Source organism: Aptenodytes forsteri, unplaced genomic scaffold, assembly GCF_000699145.1.
Source record: "Aptenodytes forsteri isolate BGI_AS27 unplaced genomic scaffold, ASM69914v1 Scaffold255, whole genome shotgun sequence".
Lineage (NCBI taxonomy): Eukaryota > Metazoa > Chordata > Aves > Sphenisciformes > Spheniscidae > Aptenodytes > Aptenodytes forsteri.
The window spans coordinates 11,099,440-11,119,169 of NW_008794888.1; the positions used below are offsets into that span (position 1 = coordinate 11,099,440).

The 19,730-nt window shown below is 42.1% G+C and overlaps 1 protein-coding gene across 1 annotated transcript in view; it reads left to right on the forward strand.

Moving 5' to 3' along the window:
• The window catches only part of KALRN (kalirin, RhoGEF kinase), a 338,232-nt gene extending 320,844 nt beyond the window's left edge, over window positions 1-17,388 (forward strand). The window contains exons 41-49 of the mRNA XM_019470941.1: window positions 1,569-1,638; window positions 2,214-2,300; window positions 3,087-3,179; window positions 4,337-4,387; window positions 4,730-4,807; window positions 6,866-7,051; window positions 10,566-10,737; window positions 15,065-15,303; window positions 16,202-17,388. Coding sequence (XP_019326486.1) covers window positions 1,569-1,638; window positions 2,214-2,300; window positions 3,087-3,179; window positions 4,337-4,387; window positions 4,730-4,807; window positions 6,866-7,051; window positions 10,566-10,737; window positions 15,065-15,303; window positions 16,202-16,453 — 1,228 coding nt within the window. The 3' untranslated portion in view covers window positions 16,454-17,388. The remainder of the gene's footprint in view (window positions 1-1,568; window positions 1,639-2,213; window positions 2,301-3,086; window positions 3,180-4,336; window positions 4,388-4,729; window positions 4,808-6,865; window positions 7,052-10,565; window positions 10,738-15,064; window positions 15,304-16,201) is intronic.
• Window positions 17,389-19,730: the final 2,342 nt, after the last annotated feature.

Sequence of the window (19,730 nt, forward strand, 5' to 3'; positions counted from 1 at the left end):
GGTGATAAAATGCAAATACCTTCAAGATTCTTCTCACATGAAAGCTCTGACACACTTTGGCCTAGTTGATGTTTTTGACTCTGAGTTAGGAACTCTGTTCCTTGAAAATCTTACTCATACAAGTAGCTTTTGAAAAGCTGCTGGAATCACAAGTCTTATATCAAACCCTGGGCCATTTCCGCTGTAACTTCATGAACAGCAATGTCTTGCTTATGGACAATATGGTCATCATTTCAACTCTGCCACTCAGAAATACTCTATGGCTCCAGCTAACTAGAATTTGAGCATGCATGTGCAGACTTGAGCAATGGACACCAGACTGGATATTCCTTCAGCTCTGGACATTTCCCTCACCCAGGAAATACAGTATCCTTCCCATCATGTGTCCCACAGGTGCTTATCTCATGGCCTGGGCCTGTCCTCATGTTCCGACAGATGCCCTTGTGAGCACAAAACAAAAAATGTCAGAAAAAGCTTCACCATACATTAAGTTGATACCAGCAACGGACTGTTTTTACCAGTGCCATTCATTGTTTAAGTGTGATGATAAGAGTTTTGTGTAACACATAGGGAGGGATTCCCTATTTTTAGTTCTGCATATCTGGGTCAAGAAGTCTATTTAAATGTAGATGAATTTAACATTTAGAGAGGATTGAGTTATGGAAGCAGCTGTATCTGATGGTAGCAATAGTTGGGACAGCTGTCCAACGTATATCTCTTTTTGAGGTTCTGGGATTTCTTGGGACCAGACCATTGCAGGCATGTCCTCTCACCAAATCCGGCTACTGTAGCAAATCCTTGGAGGCATTTGAGGCAGAAATCCTGCCGTGAAAAAGAGGAAGATCACGGAAAGGGAGATTGTCAGGATTTGCCTACCAGTTAGAAAAACCTACCAGTTATTTCTAAAGTTTAGTTTAGCTGTTTTTACATCAGTTTTAGGCATCCCAGTATATTCTTGGTAAGTGCATTCAAGCTAGAACGAATGACCTCCCCAAAGCTGCAGGTCAGGACAGAGATAGTGTTTGTGAATTACTATTACTGTTATGAATTACAGTATATTACTAACAGTAATATACTGAAAAACAGTGAAAAACAGAACATACCAAAACTCCACCAGCAAAAACGTGTTGATTTGTTTATTCAAGTGGAAACTTCTGCATCTCTTTCACATTGACCAGTACTCTAAATCTGCTCATGCAACTGAGAACTCCTGGTAAAGCTTCAGTTGAGTTTTCACAAGCATTTTGGTATATGGAAAAGATTTACTTTGGGAGTTCTCAGTGAAGGAAAGCAACTCTTGCAATTACATAGCAATTGGCACTTCTTAAAAATTGAAACCACTGTAATAGTAAAGAAGAGCAGATCGTTTGCAAGACAAGACCTCCATATTTCACAGCTCTCATCTAATGTTTTAGAAATCCCACCATTAAGGGCTGAAGCCAAGCTTACCTTTTCATTTATTATTGAATACTATAGCTAAAATTGCACCGATATATCTGAAGGACAACTAGTTTGCTGCTGGGATGACCTAAAAAAGTATTTTGAAATGTTGATATCCTTTCTTTCAGCTTTTTCCTGGCTGAACTGGAAAAATGTCTTCAAGAACCTGACCGTTTAGCACAGCTTTTTATTAAGCATGTAAGTTTTATTTTGTTACCTATCTCTAGTACAATTGTCTTTAGGGTGTGATGACTCTTTTCCAAAAACATCTGTTTGTGTCAACTTGATACTTTTACGTGTCTAAACTTAATTTAAACATAAAGTAGCCCTATAGTTATGCATCTTCAGTGAGCAGCTGGATTGAACTAAAGCATTAATCATTGCCTTCTTGCAGACTTCTTAGTTTGGGGCAAAATTGATGTGTCCAAGGACATCTGCCAAAATATAATTATGGCAAGTACTTGCCAACTGCTACGATTGACACCTTCGTGTGATATTAGCCAGAGCACAACTCTCTAGCAGATTTCAGACCTACCAGCGTGGGGACGACATCTCTAACTGGCTACCCCCATGGAAACCTCCCCTTGCCTAAGGTGCAGAAGTGGAGAACCAGTTGTCAATTTACTTTCCTACTTCAGCAAACTAAATCTTTGATTAAACAAAAAATAAGGAAGACCACACAGAACATCTTAGCAACTTTCTGTCAGCTTTTAATAGCAGAACAGAACGGTAGCCAATATCTCACCAGGCTGCTGTGCCTCTTGCTTTCACAGGAGCGGCGATTACACATGTACGTGGTATATTGCCAAAACAAGCCACGATCTGAATATATAGTAGCTGAGTATGAGGCATACTTTGAGGTAAGCATTGCTTATTATACATTACTGCTACTTACAGCTGTGAGTCCTAGTCAAGTAGACTGTTCTGTGACCTGTGGGGTTTATCTAAAACAAACTCTAGAAGATTTTGATACTGCACATGCTGCTAAAGTCTCTGCTATGGGGAAGAAATGTTATTATTTCATTTATTTCAAATTCTCATGTTGTTAATTTGTAATAAATATTTAAACCAGTACTAACTGTCTGTGGCCCTCAGAGTGCCACAACTGCATTGATTTCTGTCCAAAATAAAATGACTTTTTAATCCGTAGTCTACAAACAGGGGAGGAGGTAAAAGTCATTGGAGCTGGGTGGTGCCTCTTATAAATTCCCAATAAGTTTGTCTGTTTCAAGAAATCTTTAGGATTAGGCACATTTAGATATTAATGTGAAAGAAGCTTTTTTAACAAGGGAGAGATGTTTCGTTCCACCCAAGGGCATGAGGCGTGCTCTGCAGGACTTATTTGTGAGCTAATCCCTGCTGCAGTGGAAAGGGTGGTCTCCAGACCTTGCAGCCCTGCTCGGTCAGCTCAAAGGGGGAAGGGATCCTGTGCTTTCCAACGCCTTCCAGCTCGGTCATGACTTTTACCCAGTCCTTGCCTAAATAGGATATGCCAGATTTTTAAATCCTCTAAAATTTCCTCTTGCAAACAAAAGATTAAGAACAGACCAACTTTCTGTGGAAATAAGTCTCTGCTGGGACATTTTATCATGTTCTCTGTCTTACTCTGTGATTGTTTGCAATTGTTTTTAATCCTCAATTTTTAGGAGCTTCAACAGGAAATAAGCCAACGGCTGACCATCAGTGACTTTCTGATCAAACCCATTCAAAGAATAACTAAATATCAGCTTCTTCTCAAGGTGAGTGGAAAGATACAGTTTGGACTAAACTATAGTCTGCATCTTGTGTTAGATGCTGTTATTTTAAATCAGCCTTAGTTTTAACTGAGGAATAACTTCATCAAATTAAGAGGAAATGAGTCTGCTTAAACATGGGCATACAATGACAGAGTCACATGGAAAATGTCCAGAGAGCAGGAGGGCCACATCTGTGGGAGCAGTTTGCAATTTAGGATAATAAAAAGATTTTTTTTTTTATTTTCTACTGGAATTTTTTTATAGAAGATTAAACTTTAAATAGGAATTTTCTTCCTCTGAAGTTTCAGAGCAAACTTTCATTCATTTTTTTACAATTACAATGAAGACGCACAAGTGTCCCTGCCCATGGCAGGGGGGTTGGAACTAGATGATCTTTAAGGTCCCTTCCAACCCAAACCATTCTATGATTCTATGAAGTGTGTTAATAAAGCCTCTTTGGTGCTGAATGGCATGCTTCTAATAAAAGCTATAGCCTCCATTTCTGAATATCTCTCTTCAAATTAGCATAAGAAACTTATTTCCAGAATATTCTGATGTCTTAAAATTTGGGGAGCCCACTGCAACTTTTTCCCCAAGGAGTCTGACCACTCTGGCTTCTGCTGACTTTATCCACAATGCCAATTACTCAGCACTTCTGAAAATTCATCCCTAGGGGTCTCAAGCTAATATCTAAAATTAGGCGTGTCTGAACCCTACCCTGTAGTCTCCAGCAGTACTGGGGCTCTGAGCTGGTTTCTTCTCTTTTTTGAACTAGTCTCAAGCAGGCTGCCATCAGCCCACAGTTTGGTAATTGCACACTAGCAAAGAGACAGCAGCGTGTTCCCTGAAATGCCAAAAGGAAAAGAAAAATCTTCAAGTGTGTGTGGTCTTGTGGCTTAAGACAGGGACCAAGTAAGCATTCCCAAGGGCTAATCCCAGCTCTGTCTTTTTTCTGTGATGTTTTCAGCAACCATCCACAACCCTTTTCCATATCTATAAAGTGGTTATAACGTTCAGCAACCTCTGAAAATGAATTTATTAATACTAGCAAGTTCCTTCTCAGAAAATCACTTGCTGGATATGCTTTTTCTTTTTCAAACTGGCATCTTTTGTTTTCTCTTTCTGAAGTGGCTTAATGCAAACCTTTCTGCTTTCTCCAGGACTTCCTGAGGTACAGTGAAAAAGCTGGTCTGGAGTGCTCCGATATAGAGGTACGTTTTCATGTCGTGGACAATAGTGCTATGTTATCTAATGGAACTTTATATGGAGGAACGAAAACCCCAGTATTCCTTTGACAATAGCTGAAGATCCTGCTGGTATTCTAAATGTGGTATTTCTCTTAGCTTAAGTCAGAAGTGAAAGATGAAGGTGCAGTCCTGCATTGTAGGTGCACCATCCTCTTTTAGACATTACCGTACATCTTCAGTGCTTGAGAGCCTCACCATGAATAACTGCTAGCAACGATCACACAATTGAAGTTCATTATTTGACACTTTGCTTTTAGGAACCCTCTGATTCTTTTGTAACAACACAACATCCTTTTTCCTTAACAGAAAGCAGTTGAACTAATGTGCCTTGTACCGAAACGTTGCAATGATATGATGAACCTGGGTCGCCTCCAAGGCTTTGAGGTATGCATTTGCATTCTGCTTATAATAACAACCAGGCAAGGCATGGTGGGTTGACCCCGGCTGGACACCAGGTGCCCACCAAAGCCGCTCTGTCGCTCCCCTCCTCAGCTAGACAGGGGAGAGAAAATATAACGAAAGGCTCATGGGTCGAGATAAGGACAGGGAGATCACTCAGCAATTACCATCACAGGCAAAACACTCAACGGGGAAATTAGTTTAATTTATTACCAATCAAATCAGAGTAGGATAATGAGAAATAAAACCACATCTTAAAAAAAACCACACCTTCCCCCTACCCTTCCCTTCTTCCTGGGCTTAACTTCACTCCTGATTTTCTCTGCCTCCTCCCTGCCAGCGGCACAGGGGGACAGGGAATGGGGGCTGTGGTCGGTTCACAACATGTTGTTTCTGATGCTCCTTCCTCCTCAGGGGGGAGGACTCCTCACACTCTTCCCCTGCTCCAGCATGGGGTCCCTCCCACGGGATCCAGTCCTCCACAAACTTCTCCGATGTGGGTCCTTCCCACGGGCTGAAGTTCTTCACGAACTGCTCCAGCGTGGGTCCCTTCCATGGGGTGCAGTCCTTCAGGAACAGACTGCTCCAGCGTGGGTCCCCCACGGGGTCACAGTTCCTGCCAGCAAACCTGCTCCAGCGTGGGCTCCTCTCTCCACGGGTCCACAGGAGCCTGCTCCAGCACGGACTTCCCATAGGGTCACAGCCTGCTTCGGGCATCCACATGCTCCAGCGTGGGGTCCTCCATGGGCTGCAGGTGGATATCTGCTCCACCGTGGTCCTCCATGGGCTGCAGGGGCACAGCCTGCCTCACCATGGTCTTCATCATGGGCTGCAGGGGAATCTCTGCTCCGGCACCTGGAGCACCTCCTCCCCCTCCTTCTTCGCCGACCTTGGTGTCTGCAGAGTTGTTTCTCTCACAGATTCTCACTCCTTTCTCCAGCTGCAGTTTGTTGCACAGGGTTTTTTTTTTCCCCCTTCTTGATTATGTTATCCCAGAGGCACTACCATCGTTGCTGATGGGCTTGGCCTTGGCCAGCGGTGGTTCCATCTTGGAGCCGGATGGCATTGGCTCTATCGGACACAGAGGAAACTTCTAGCAACTTCTCACAGAAGCCACCCCTGTAGCCCCCCCGCTACCAAAACCTTGCCACGCAAACCAAATACACAAAGAAAAGTATTTTATCTTTCTATGATTGTCTATACAATCTGCCCTACTCCAGGCTGTTTATCAAGTGCTTGTTCTTCTCCAGCACTGAGCTGCGTGCTTTGGTGAGGTTTCAAAGGTGGGGTCGATATACCCGTCACTCTGAACTTGTGCAATCTATCTATTGTCTCTTCAAAATGTGAGGTCTGTAAAACCTTCTGCAAGCTTGAATTAGACTTCTTATATCTATTGCCAGAGCAAAATAAGTGGTGAACCAGACTGCTCTGCCTATTAGTAAGGTCACCTAGCATTAACGTGTTAACAGCTCCCTCTGAGTTTGGCAACATCCAGCAGGGGACTTGTGAGTTACAACCCCACAGGTTACAGCTTGTGGTTTGTAACTAAGCCAATGTAGTCTTTGGCAGTCCTGGTGAGACGTCTTATCTCCAAAATGAAGTCAAGTTTGTCTTACCATCTTATGCATCATAGCATTCCTGCAAACAGGTAGGTCCTGTTTTTTTGCACCTTCAGAGGTGTTGTGTCATTGACCACTGGCTTATGGAGAGCTCGTGACTAGAGGGAATCCGAGGCGCTACAGTTACAAACTATATAATGGGAACAGTGTTTGAAATGAAGTATACAAAACAGTCTACTTCAGACCTCTTGCTTTTGGTTTTATATGCACAATCAGTGGCAATAAAACCAGAGAAAACCTATGTTATTTTCCTTAAATGGAGCTCTTGATTTACAAGGTTGCTGCTTTGATAACTTAGAGGGGATATGTCTCACATGAATTCAGTGCTGCTTGAAAAACTTGGACTGCACGAAACATAGCAGATCGTCATGTGGGATCATGGTGCGTCGGGGTTTGTAATGTTGGTGCCTTGTTTGCTTCTCAGGGCAAGCTGACAGCTCAAGGTAAGCTGCTGCAGCAGGACACCTTCTATGTGACAGAGCAGGATTCTGGAGTTCAGTCTCGACCAAAGGAGCGTAGGGTGTTTCTCTTTGAGCAAATAGTTATCTTCAGCGAACTCCTTAGAAAAGGATCTTTAACTCCAGGCTACATGTTCAAGAAGAGCATAAAGGTAAGAAATAGAGAGGGAGAGGCATATTCTGCTTGATGGTCATGTAAGGAAATCTTACCAATTTTCTATACTGTAAGACTGGTCCACCCTGTCATAGGTGGCCAACAATTTGCAGAAAACATTTGCATTTACCTTTCAGTGGATCAGAAGCTGTTTAAGACTGTCTCTAAATAAACCACTGGGTGTCTAAATTTACTGGGTAATTTTTACAGGGAACACAACCAGGGCAGGTCCTCTGTCATTCATAGCTCTGAGTTAGCAAATATTGCTACAAAGCCTGCAGTAGTCAAAGGAAGTATACAATAATTGCTTTTAAGCATGATCATAAGAGGTAGGGGAAGGTGTGGTATCCAAAACAGTCATGTTAGGCCAAACTGTAAGTCAATATTAAGCCTCTATGTGCCATTACTGGAAATGCTCTCCCTAATGCAGGGAGGGCTCTTAGTACAAATGTGAATGTTGCAGGAAGACGGAACTATTTCAAAACCAAACAAAAACACACACAGTTCTAAAAATGCAGCTATGAGGAATTATAAAACCAGCTAAACTATAAAGAAAATTTTAAGAAGTTAATTTTGTTTTTAAATAATCTTTCCAGATTATGGGGCTGGGACTAAAAGTAAAAACTGAAAGTAACCAGGGAAAATAATTTGTTTATTTGTTTGTTTAAGGGGCTTTATGATTGTTTAACAAATGCAAAGTTAACCTCTGAAATGGTAAGTGAAGATGAAAGAATGCTACACCTCTCCTGGCAGAACAGCCTTTGCTGTGCCTGCAGAAAGAGCAAAGTCACTGCTTTATTTGAATGTCTTGATTGTTCAAAGCTGAGAAACCGGTCTGGGATTGATTTCCTTTTCAAAGATACAGGTTAAAAAGAGATGTGGGAGAATGCATTGTGTTTGCTCTAAATTTTAAATGGTGCATTAATATAAAATAGAAGAGAACAACATCAGGTGAAGTAATGCATAGTAACCATATATAACTGAACAAATCTATGATAAACAGCATATTTACTGAAATGAAGGCATCTTCTTGGCTGACAGAAACTGCAGCATTTACTGAAAAGCCTATATCCATTTGCAAGTCAGTGTATTTCATAGTTTCCAACCAAATAATAAGCTATAAAGGAAAAACCTAAAGTGTACAAATAAACAATCATCTTGATTTAGATGATCAGCTTTGATTTTATCTTATTGCTGATTTAAATCATTATTAAAGTTGGAGATGGAAATAACATTAATCATTTTTACTTCAGTTTATTGTATGTATAACAATGAGGCTTTTATCTGCAGGAAACAATTCCTGAACTGTATATTGTAGATAAAGAGAGAAAAATAAATCTCTCCTAATGTCAATAAAATCTTGCCTCAAGGGTAAGAATTGCTTTTCTAGTTAAACAGCCTATGAAAGTAATGCTGTTCCTACTGCCTGAGTTTAAAACTTTTGTGTGATAATTTTCCAGTCCCTCTTTTCTTCCATTTGGCAAACAGCTCATTCTCCTGTTGAGTGCCTACAGCAAGTGTGGGATCCCCTGTGGCTCCATGTGCATCTCCCTCGCTGCAGTGTGGAGTCTGTGTGCCGGCAGCTCTCACACCCTGCCTCCCAGCCCGTACTTCAGCTTCTGGCTGCTTTTGCATTTCTCTCATGCTTTACCACAGAGATGAGCTGTGGCCCGCAGTGGAACAGGACCTTTCCCCACCTCTCTGTGCCACGGGTATCCTCACCTTGCGGTGGAGCCTCAACCTGAGCTGGCTGATTCCCTGGAGAGAGGACCTTTTCCAAAGGTGTCACAAACAGGCTGCCTCATCACCTGTCTTTCATAACCCTGCCCTAAAAGTGGGCATCTAGAAATTGTATCTGGTCTGAGATCATGAGCCAGTTTGAGGAGGCTTTACACTGTCAGCTAGGACCAAGTTTCTTTGACCTTGGTTCGAGTGCTGACAAGATCCTGCTGGGCAGATTGAACCTACCTTCACAGCAGTTATCAGGACTGACTAGCCGTGCTTGGCTAGCTTTGATACCATCTGCAGTCATGGTTGTCCAGTTCTCTGGGAGACACTCCCTGAGAGATGTAGGCTGTTTCCCTGCTGGTCACATCCTCCCACACAGCAGAAGGACCTAGCCAGCACCAGAGATCCCATTTCTTTCCTCTGTGTCACAGCTATTACAGAGCACTGAGGTCTCTCTGTTAGAGCAAGAAGTGCATATGACTTCAAATGCAGCCGTTCTGGTCTGTCAGGGCGATGAGGCTCCCAAATATTGTTCTCCAAGGTCTGTCACACTCAAACTGTGACAGAAGCTTCATCATGATGTGCTACATTAGTGAAGAACCCTTCTTTATGCACGTCCCTTCTTGGATACTTCTCAGTTGGATACCTTTCAGACTCTCAAAATACCTAAGTGGGTAGCCTTGGCAAATGCATCTCCCTGAGACACAAATAGGAGGTTAGGCACCCTGACCTACAAGTCTTTTTACTGGAGTCATACCAGGATTGACTTGCTTGCTTTGGCTATCAACCAGAGGAGCAAGAGGAAGAGCACTGCCCAGGCTCACTGTCTGTCCCTTTCCTTGTCCCCATGTCAGAGGAGTTCCTGCCTGTCCCCCTAACTTCACAGGGACCCCCAGAAGAGAAGGAAGAGGCTCCTTGCATCTTGCAATTTGAATGCTGGACAGTATTCAGATGTGGAATGGATCTCTCCATACCTTGACAGATATTCAGAGCAATTGGAGATAGACTTCTAGAGGGACGTTATTGCCTTAGTCTTCGGAGCTGTCTACTTTTGACATGAAGACTCTCTCTCTTTCTTTGAAAGGCTATGCCATCCTATTCTTGTTTACTATCATAGATATAAGTAGCTCGGGAAAAGCTAAAGTTATGGGTACACTTAAACAGAAGCCTCACAAGGGCAGGACAGCAGCCAAAATTGCCATCCATGAGATTTCCAGAAAGAGTATCTGTGACTACAGTCAAGTGAAGTGGTTCTGCACAGATGACAGTGTAATCTGCTAGAAATAAGAAGAGCTGTTGGAGTATCAGGAGAGAACTGCTCTTTTTTTTTTGGTATATCCCTGTGCACAGTCCATTCCATTTTTAAAATACTCTAATGACTGAGACTTTCTTTCCCATGGAGGATAAGAAATGTAAACACTTATTTAAATTGGAGGAATGATAGACTTTATTCACATCTTAATAGGAACATTTTAACTCTATTTACGGGTTACAGTAAATTTTTAGCACATCAGTCAGGTCTACGTTACCTTAAAATAGAAGGTGTAATTCAAGACAAGGCAGGTGGATGTCTGGTACATCTGTCAGAGCTTTATTAAACATCATATTTAAGCTTAAGATTTATCTGCCTAAATCTAGATGAGGCAAATTCTTCTGATTATGATCTGACAGTCTGTTATTGGACTCAATTATTTTCAGGAACTTCTCACAACAATTTCATTCTGATTCTTGAGTAATGTTATCTCATGCTCCATGTAACACATGCTTACCTTGGCTTGTTTCAGATGAACTACCTTATCATTGAAGAAAACGTGGACAATGATCCCTGCAAGTTTGCTCTAATGAGCCGGGAAACATCAGAGAGAGTCATTTTACAGGCAGCTAATCCAGAAATTCAGCAAGCTTGGGTACAGGACATCAACCAGGTCCTGGACACACAAAGAGATTTCCTAAATGGTATGTACATGGTCTTTGCTCTGTTTCCCAAACTGTGACACTAAATGGGATTTAGAATCTTTGTGTCTCTGTTCCCTCTACGAGAAAAACATTCAGCAACTTCTTTTCATAAGGAGAATCCCAAGGAGAAAACTAGAGCCCAGTCTGCCTGTCATTAAGCACTGGGTCAAGTGATATCCACAGAGTACATGGGAAAGAGTCCTCATAATTTACAGCTGGTCTTTGAAAAGAGACCACCTCAGTGCCACTGTACAGAGGTCTCTGTCCTGCATGCCAGGTCTGCCTGGTGGGAAGGTGAAGGATGGGAGAAAGACCAGGCAAGCCTGATCTGAACTGCTGTGTGGCCCTGGAGCCCACCCTGAGAAGCTGCTGGAGCCCCATCTTGCATTAAAGGCCTCAGGTCATTCTGGCCTGGCACCATTAGCAGCATAGACTCGTAGACTTTTTTGGCAGCCTACTGGCTCCTTGCTTAAATAGGTGGTGGGTCCCTGAGCAGTTGCCCTGCATATATCAGTCAGGTTCATGTTCAGGTCTCAAGTCCCTCTTGTCAATGACATGCCTTTGGTGGTACTTTTGTGCAAGATCCTTTAAAAATGCTGGGGTTTGCAGGGCTGTATTGGCTGGTGCTTTCCATTCTACCGGGAGATTTTAAATCTAATCCCTTCCCAAGACCACGTTGAAGCCAGGTTGCCATTGTATCTGCACAGTATCTGCCACTTAGTCAGAGCAAGGCGTATTCCCAGGAACCTCCTATTCAACGTCACCATGTGCTACAAGCTGAGGACATGAGGTGGGACAAAGGCTGCCTCACCATCCACCCCCTTACAGGTCCAAACTCTGCAGGGCAGGAACTGCTTTCAACAAAAAACAAAAGAGAGGGCAAGGAAACATCTGGGCTTGTTTCTCCTAGGAACCGTGGGAGCTGTGCATGAACAGGGGCCTTTCCAAAATGTCAGCTTTGCTTTAGGAATAGATTTGGGGTGGTTTGAAATAATATTTCAAATTAAAGCTGTGCTTCTAAAGAAAAAAACCAAAACCCACACACGATGAACAAAAGTGTGGATTTTGAAAGCAGAGAGGAATCAAATTCAGTTAACAATTTTAGCTTGTTCTTGCTCATGATTGGGCAAGGGAAAGAGGGGGAACCAGGACTAGAGGAAAAATTTTAAAATAGTATCTCTTTGTTTGTTTGTTTGTAAGCAACAAAGTGGGAATCATTACTTTGGAAGCTTCCAGAATTGTTTTGCACTATTCATTTCAAAACATTTTTTAAAATCAAGCTTATATTAGAAAAGAGTTCTATATCTAAAAACTTAATACATGTTCAATAAGGAATCTTATTTGCTTCAATCAAAATGTTTTGGCTTGGCACAATCTGTTAGCTTTTTTGATTTCAGGTTTTGGTGTTCTGTTTTGTGGATTCTTTGTTGCAAAATCTGAAGAGGCTCTTTCAGTTCACATCAAAACAAAGGTTCCCTTTTCTTCAACGTTGAGGTTTTGTAGTCCTTTTAAAATTTTAATTTAGCTTAGTGTTACTTTTCAAAAGTTAACTGGGAGAGTGTTACAGGCAAAAGCTGTTTGTGACAGTTCAAAAACTATGGCTGAGCTCAGAAGGGAAATTGTGTTTCACCTGTGATTCCAAAACTTGATACTGGATTTTTGTGACTTGGAATTGAATGGGCCTCATACAAGCACTGTAGAATGATTCCTTAAAGAGATTGGTGAGATGAGCAGTCTGAGTTCTCCCGTTTGACCAGTTGGTACCAAAACTTGCCGGTTTTGTGTCGGTGCAGTTGGCTTTGAATGAGGGCTTATTGCAATAAAAATAAGTTTCAGTAATGGTTAGCTACAGAATTTTTTTTAAACCTTGTGAGAACTCCACAGACACTACTGCAGGGGTTTTCTGTCCCTTCCACATCTTTCTTTCTTATTGTTTTATTTTTTTTATATTCCCCCCTATCCTCCCCGGACTTAGCTGCCCTGTGAGCCCCTTTTTCTACTGAAGCATCTTCATAGCCCCTATTTAGCCTGTCTTCTGTGAGGCCAGCAAGGAATTTGGTGGGTTAGGATCATAATCGTCTGTATCTCTAAAGCTAGAAGTAAAAATAGATTTATATTAAAACACAGGCTTAAGGATTTACTGTAAACCTATAAATAAGATCCAAGAAAATGATATTGTATCCAGTAGAGCCTGTCCAGTCCAGAACAAGTGGCTTTTAGGATGTAATCTTATTGAGGCTGACTAATCTTTAAATACGTTCTTTAGCTTTGCATTTCATTAAAGCGGATGTTTTCTGTCTTTAAAATCATATTAAATCCACACTGAGCCAATGCTGCGTAAACTTAATAACAAAATATTCCCTGTGAGTTCTTGCCCAAGCTGTCTCTGATTTTCTCTCTTCAACAGGGAAGCCCTAAAGAGCTATGTACAAAGCATAGTATTTGCATCCACAGTTCATAAATGTAAAACTTGGTGCAATTACACTGTAATGTTCAAGCTTTTCATATTTTTCCTTGGAAAAGCAAAAGCTGCTAAGCTTGAGAAACAGACTGTGCACCAAATGATTGGCTATAGCGACTGTTCTTTCGTTTTGCTTTAAGAAGCAAGCTGTAAAGAAAATATGTCACTGATGGATATATTTCATAAGGAAAATGCTGTTGATCTGTACCTTCTTTTTAATCACATTTGGGGGGGGGGGGGGGGGAGAGAGAAAGAGAGAGCACGCAAGTACGTGGACACGTGATTTTTGCCAGAAGCCCGTAAGAATACTAACAGATGTTGAAGAGGAGGCTGGAAGCCAGGCATCGCTGTGATAGTTAACGGTGGAATTAGTAGTCACAAGTGGACACTCAACTAAATACCCTTTAAAAGCGCTGAGTAGGATAGACTGTTTTGAGATGGATTGATAAGTATTCATTCGGGTCTTACTGCTAAAGACCTTGCAGCCTAATCTACTGTATATACTAGAAAAATGTCACCATCACTGTCAAAAATCACTGTCAAAGTTCTCCCCAACCTTCCTTCTCCTCAATGGCTGATCTGCAGCAGGACTAAACCATTTGCAGCTGCAGTTGAGGTAAGCGAGTGAAACTGGTAGTCACTGTGGCATAAATACGAATCACTTCTGTGACAAGGGCCACTGCGTAGGTTTTGGAGCCAAGGAATCTTCCAGATTGCTACAGGTCTATGTTTGTGTCCTTCTGAAGAAAATGGTGATCTGGCATCCTCCTTGATTTTTTTTTTCAGTGTCCTGTTCTTTAGTATTAAGTGATTGCTTGTCGGAGTAGTCCTGCCTTTCTCAGGAAGGGGAATGCTAGACAGTATGCTGTGTGGTGCTGAGCCTTTCTGTTTTTCTTTCCTTTTCCTCTTGCTGGGAAAGACATTCCTTCTGTTGTGGTTCCCTGGCTGGGCTGATGCTGTGACATTATGTCCTCCGTCTGCCTCTTGCTAGACTAGTCTCTCTGCATTCCAGTAGGTTTAGTCTGGTGCATGTACACAGTATTAACTGGCTATAAATCATCCATTAAAGCCACATGACATGCAAAAACCAAACCCATAGGTCTGGGGATGGTAGTCTGAGCCTAGCAAATCTGTTCCTTTCCCATTCACTGTGAGTCCCAGCCCTGATCCCTTCTCCTCCAAACATAACAAATTCTTTATTTCTTTACCATCTGGCATTTTATCCTTCCTTTTCGCAGTGTAAGCTCTCTCCATGACTATGAAATGTACACTCTCACAAGCAGACTTTTTTTTAAGGCTTATGAAGCTGTTTAATGTTGCTTGTGGGTATTTTCTGGGGAGGTCTGGACTGCTGGGATTAATGTCTTCGTGCCGTCTATACTTCCCCCACTTGCTGGTCATTTCCAGCAGTTTCCTTGAAGCAAAGTAGTTAATCTTGAGAATACGCAAATGAGACTTACGGGTCGTGACCTGTGTTTTCTGATGATAGCAAAATTCACTGTAAATGAGCCATGCATCTCTTATTCAGGCTTTCATTTATTTTGACTACAGGAGGCGATTAATTTGTGCGATTTCAAAGAAAATGAATGCACTTATGTATGCTATGAATGGCAAATATTTTAGCCCACTGTGTTGGTTAGAGAAGCTGTTCTTTGCAGTAGCATGTTTGGTTCACGTGCAGTACAACGTAAAATGCTTGTGTCCTGTCTAGCCGTGAATGCGCTGTGTGCTTCCATGGGTGGCATCTCCTGTTCCTCTTTGGTTTGCAACTTATGTGTCTGTTCCGACTGAATCACCCCACACACTCTCTGCAGCCCTTTGCAACGTCATTGAAAGCATATAGCTAATTCTTGTCCTCTTTTGCAGCGCTACAGTCTCCCATAGAGTACCAACGCAAAGAATGTAGCTCAGCAGTGCTGAGGCCCCAGACCAGTAGGGTCGCTCAGCCCAACAGCAGACCCTATTCTTCTGTTCCAGTAGGGTCTGAGAAGCCTTTGAAGGCTACAAGCCGTAACCCATCTCTCCCACCCCTGAAGATATCTACCTCCAATGGCAGCACAGGGTATGAACACTCACAGCCCGGAGACAAGTATGAACAAAGCAAGGTACTGAGCTCATCTGATAAAACATGATCTCATAGCCCATTTCTTATACCATAGACAATCTGTGAAGTTAGCTTTAATTATCAGCTAACCAGGCCGACAGGAATCAACATACTGAAGCAACGGTGTAAAATGTGATTTGGGATTAAACAGAGACTGCGAAAGCTCTGGCATCCAGACAGGGGGCACTTCAGCTGGGAAATGGAGACAGAGCCTGACCCTGGAGCGCTGATCCCAGTGGTTTTTGGGGCGCTGCGTTTGCAGACCTGGTGAACTGAATATCCATTTGCAGTACTGGCAGCAGCAATATTCAGGCTTCTCTAATATCTATTAACCACCCATTCCTGAAGAGGTTTACTCTGATGGTATAGAAGAGTTTAGACCTTTTCCCACATAAGAGCTCCCAGGGTGCCACTTGAAGGTTATAATTTGGGTGCATGTGCACTGCACACAAACCACCGAAGAGTCAGTAACCATCAGCAGTGTTTGGACCCTGCTGCTGGCTGCGGTTGACCAAAGCCACTTTCCCATGTGACCTATATTTAAGATGATGAGATGTGTGAGTATTCATTTGGCTTCTGACGTTGAGCCTTCGTTGGTCTGTCCCCCCATTTGGCTCAGCACAGATCGTTCGTCTGTAACACCATACAAATGAGAACACGGCTGGGGCACTGTCGCTAGCAGCTGTGAAATCTAATATGAAATAGGAGGCTGGTTTGTATCAGATTACTGCCGCCTTTCAGATCCTTAAAATCCTTTTCTACCAATGTGAACTTTAAGTGTTTTGTATCTTTTTCCCTGGAACTGTTAGTCTGGAAATGAAGTGGTGGGATTGCTGCCGGAAAAGGCAGGCTCCCCAGCGCTGCCTGCTCACCGGTTTCTGTTGTGTCCGTTTTCACAGACTGATTTGGGAGGGTGCAATGGGACCTCTTCCATGGTGGTGATTAAAGATTACTATGCACTGAAGGAGGATGAGATCTGTGTGAATCAAGGAGAGGTGGTTCAGATCCTTGCTATCAACCAGCAGAACATGTTCCTGGTGTACCAGCCTGCGAACGACCACTCTCCGGCCGCTGAAGGATGGATCCCTGGCAATATCTTGGCTCCCCTCACTAAATCCACTACAGATAATAGCGACGGAAGCATCAAGTAAGTGCCATGTTGGCTTCGCTGGGAGCACTATGTGGATTTTTTGAGGAAAAAAATAATAAATAAAAATAAACAAACCCAAATGGTAGGGAATTCCTGCTGATTTTTATCTACAGTGCCATTGGAACAAGCTGAGTGGTCAATCCGCAGCGTCGGGCAGCCATGATGAATAGTTCGGGTTTTGCTTATTTTCATTTTGTGGGGTTTTGTTTATATTTTGGAGAGAAATAAAACCATAGACGGTTAAAGATACGTTTTACATTACACCATTTTACACCAACATGGACCTGCTTGGACTGGACTTATATTTATGTTGTATTAAGTTACTAATCTATATATTGGTTATAACAGCATCTAGCAAAAAAAACCCCACAAAAAAATCCAGGCCCCGTGTTGGACTGAGGTTCGCTTCTCAAGGAAGAGAGATTTTGTTGTCTATGGCAATTTCCTTGTACAGCTTGTATCTTTTTTTTATTTTGGTTTGGTTTGTTTTTTTTTCTGTTCGCAGTAACTTTTGTAATATATTTTTTGGTTTGCAAGACCCCCATCCAAGTACATTCCTGTATAAAGTATTTTGCACTATTTAAAAAAAAAAAAGAAAAGAAACAAACTCATATTGATGAAGTCAGGTTGTGCAATATAATGGATAGTCGCAATGTTCATCATTGTACCTGTAATGTAACTAATTTTAAATGTACTATTTTAAATATGTAAAATAAATTTTCACCACGAGCATGTTTTAATGAGGTAAAAGAACTAGTTTGACCCTTTTTTGGTTTGGTTTTTTTTTTGTTTATAACATTTTGTTGCTTATTTAACAAATGTGTGGATATATATTTTTCTTTTCTGATTTTTAGAAATTTGTCAGTCTGAAATGACTAATGCAAGAAAGTGGTTTTTTGGTATTAAATACAGAAGGTACAACCCTCTTTTCAGTAATACCTGTTGATTTCTTTTAAAATCTAAAATGGCTAGGTGGTAATGCATGATGGATGCTACAAGTTGTGTTACCTTACACAAGTACCTCGAGGCGCAGAATTGAACACGAGGAAAGATTTTGTGACAGATTCACTAAAAATAATAATTTGATCTCTGCTGCGGTTTCAGTTAAGAGAAATTATGACTTTACCTGTCAGTCAGTAATGAATGCTACTGTGAATTGCACATTAAGCCAAAGGAATTGCTTAGCACGTCTCTTGCACATCCGCCACGGCCATTCCCGGGTTCCTCTCTAACCACGATATGCAACCACGTGCCCTTACATTCATCCACGGCACCAGGCTCCCGGTGAAGACTCTGATTTCATGGCAGCTGTACAGTCAAATTCTGCATCAAATTATGTAGTCGTATCAATTGTGGCCAGGAAGACGTAACAAAATTGAAAGACACATGCATTGCACTTCTCTCTTTCTCACTGCAGTGGGATTTAAAGTCTTAAATCATGTTTTCAGACTCAAACAGCTAAAACAACCCTGAAACCAAAAAGATGCTTGAATAATAGAAGTCCTGTGGGTAAAAAATGACCTGGAGCGGGTGTTAACTTCAGCCCTGTCTAGTCTGCCAGATCATATTGACTAATTGGTATAAGTAGTAAAACTGTTTCTTCTGTTGACAAATACTGTACACAAAACATGTGGTCGATCCAGTAGTGTTGGCACCGTGTATTATTCACTGATAGGTCAGGGAGTCCCTCAGCCACGTCCTTGACCCTTACCATATCTTAAAGAAAAACGTAACAGTCCTGAAGTGTTGGATAACTTCCCCTGCTCTGCACATCTAATTTGGACCTCCTCCAGAAACGCCCAAATAGCAGGCAGCACGTACTGTCCGGCTGAGACGTGTAGGGTGCTCTGGTGCTCCTTGTGCTCAAACAGGACTGCCCGTGCCAGCTGTTTGCAGCGGAGACACTAATCCTGGTTTGCAAAAACAGTTGATATGACCCAGTTCAGTCTTGTGTCAGTGGCAGCCAGCTGCTGGGAGGCCGTTTACTTTTTTTTTTAATTTGAGCTGCTGTACAGCTCCCATCAGGTGCTGAAGTATAACCAAAAAACGCTTAGGAATCAGACGCAGCGGTCATGGGGGAGCGTCAGCTGTGTGGGGTGTCCTCTGAGTCCTACCTTGCTAACATACTGCGTTTTATTGGCATCGCAGGTGATCGTTGGATTACATGCAACTTGCTTTGTAAAATGTATCAAGGTACTGTAGACATGACATGTGCCAAACATTGGGCTTAAACATGCAAATCAAATTTGCATGACTTAAAGGTGGGCAGATGCTTTGAACCTGGATCCCAGCTCATCACACTGCTGTTTTGAGAGCTTTCTGCTTTGGACAACATACCCCTTTCCAAATCCCCCCCAACCTGTCCACTATTTAAACCAAATGAAATCCATGTTAAGAACTGTTTTGTTTTTTCCTTATTTTTTTATGTCTGCTTTGATATGCAATTTCTGTTGTCAACACAGCATTGCTCTTACAAAGGATGACATGGTCTATTACTGTTTTTTTCCAAGAGTAAGGTCATAGGAGCAGTAATGAGGGGTGCAAAGTGTACTGGAAATCGTGCCTGCTGTGATGCTAGCCAAAAACCATGGACTGACTGATGTCCTCTCTAACCAGATTGGCAAAATCAAATGGGAAATTCTTGGTCTTGAGAGGCACAGCATTCTGGGAAATGACTTATCTCTTGGAAAGTTAATGATGTAGCTCCTCTTTGTTGAGCTATTCATGTTCTGAGCAACACGGTGGGAGCAACACCTTGAATTTCTTATTTTTTTTTTTTTATTTGCTCTACTGAGTAATCTGTTAAGACCATTCTCCTGTATTTACGTTTGTTTCACTGCTTTTAACCAACAAGACTGAGGACCAATTGACCTTTTAACTGTAGCAAAAATAAAATAAATTTCGATTTGTGGCAATGCAAGACAAAGTCCCTGAGACCAGATGACCAAGTTCTAGTCGTCTGCTTCCATCATGGGCATTTTTTTCCTGCTCCATGCATTTAAACAGCAAGTGTGGCACAACATCTGCTTCGCAGAACTGTTTGGTTTGGTTTTTAACTTCGAGTCTCATTGCTTAGATTGAGATAGGCATATTGCCAGTGGCTTTCACCTTCTAGGGAACTGCAGTAATTGCAAATGTGGATGCTGGTTCCCCTTTCCAAATCCTTCCTTCCTGCTATGATTTGCCGTTTGATTGCTGCGTTTTTTGGTACAACAGGAAGTCATGTTCATGGCATACCCTGCGCATGAGAAAGCGGGCGGAAAAGGAGAGCAGTGGCA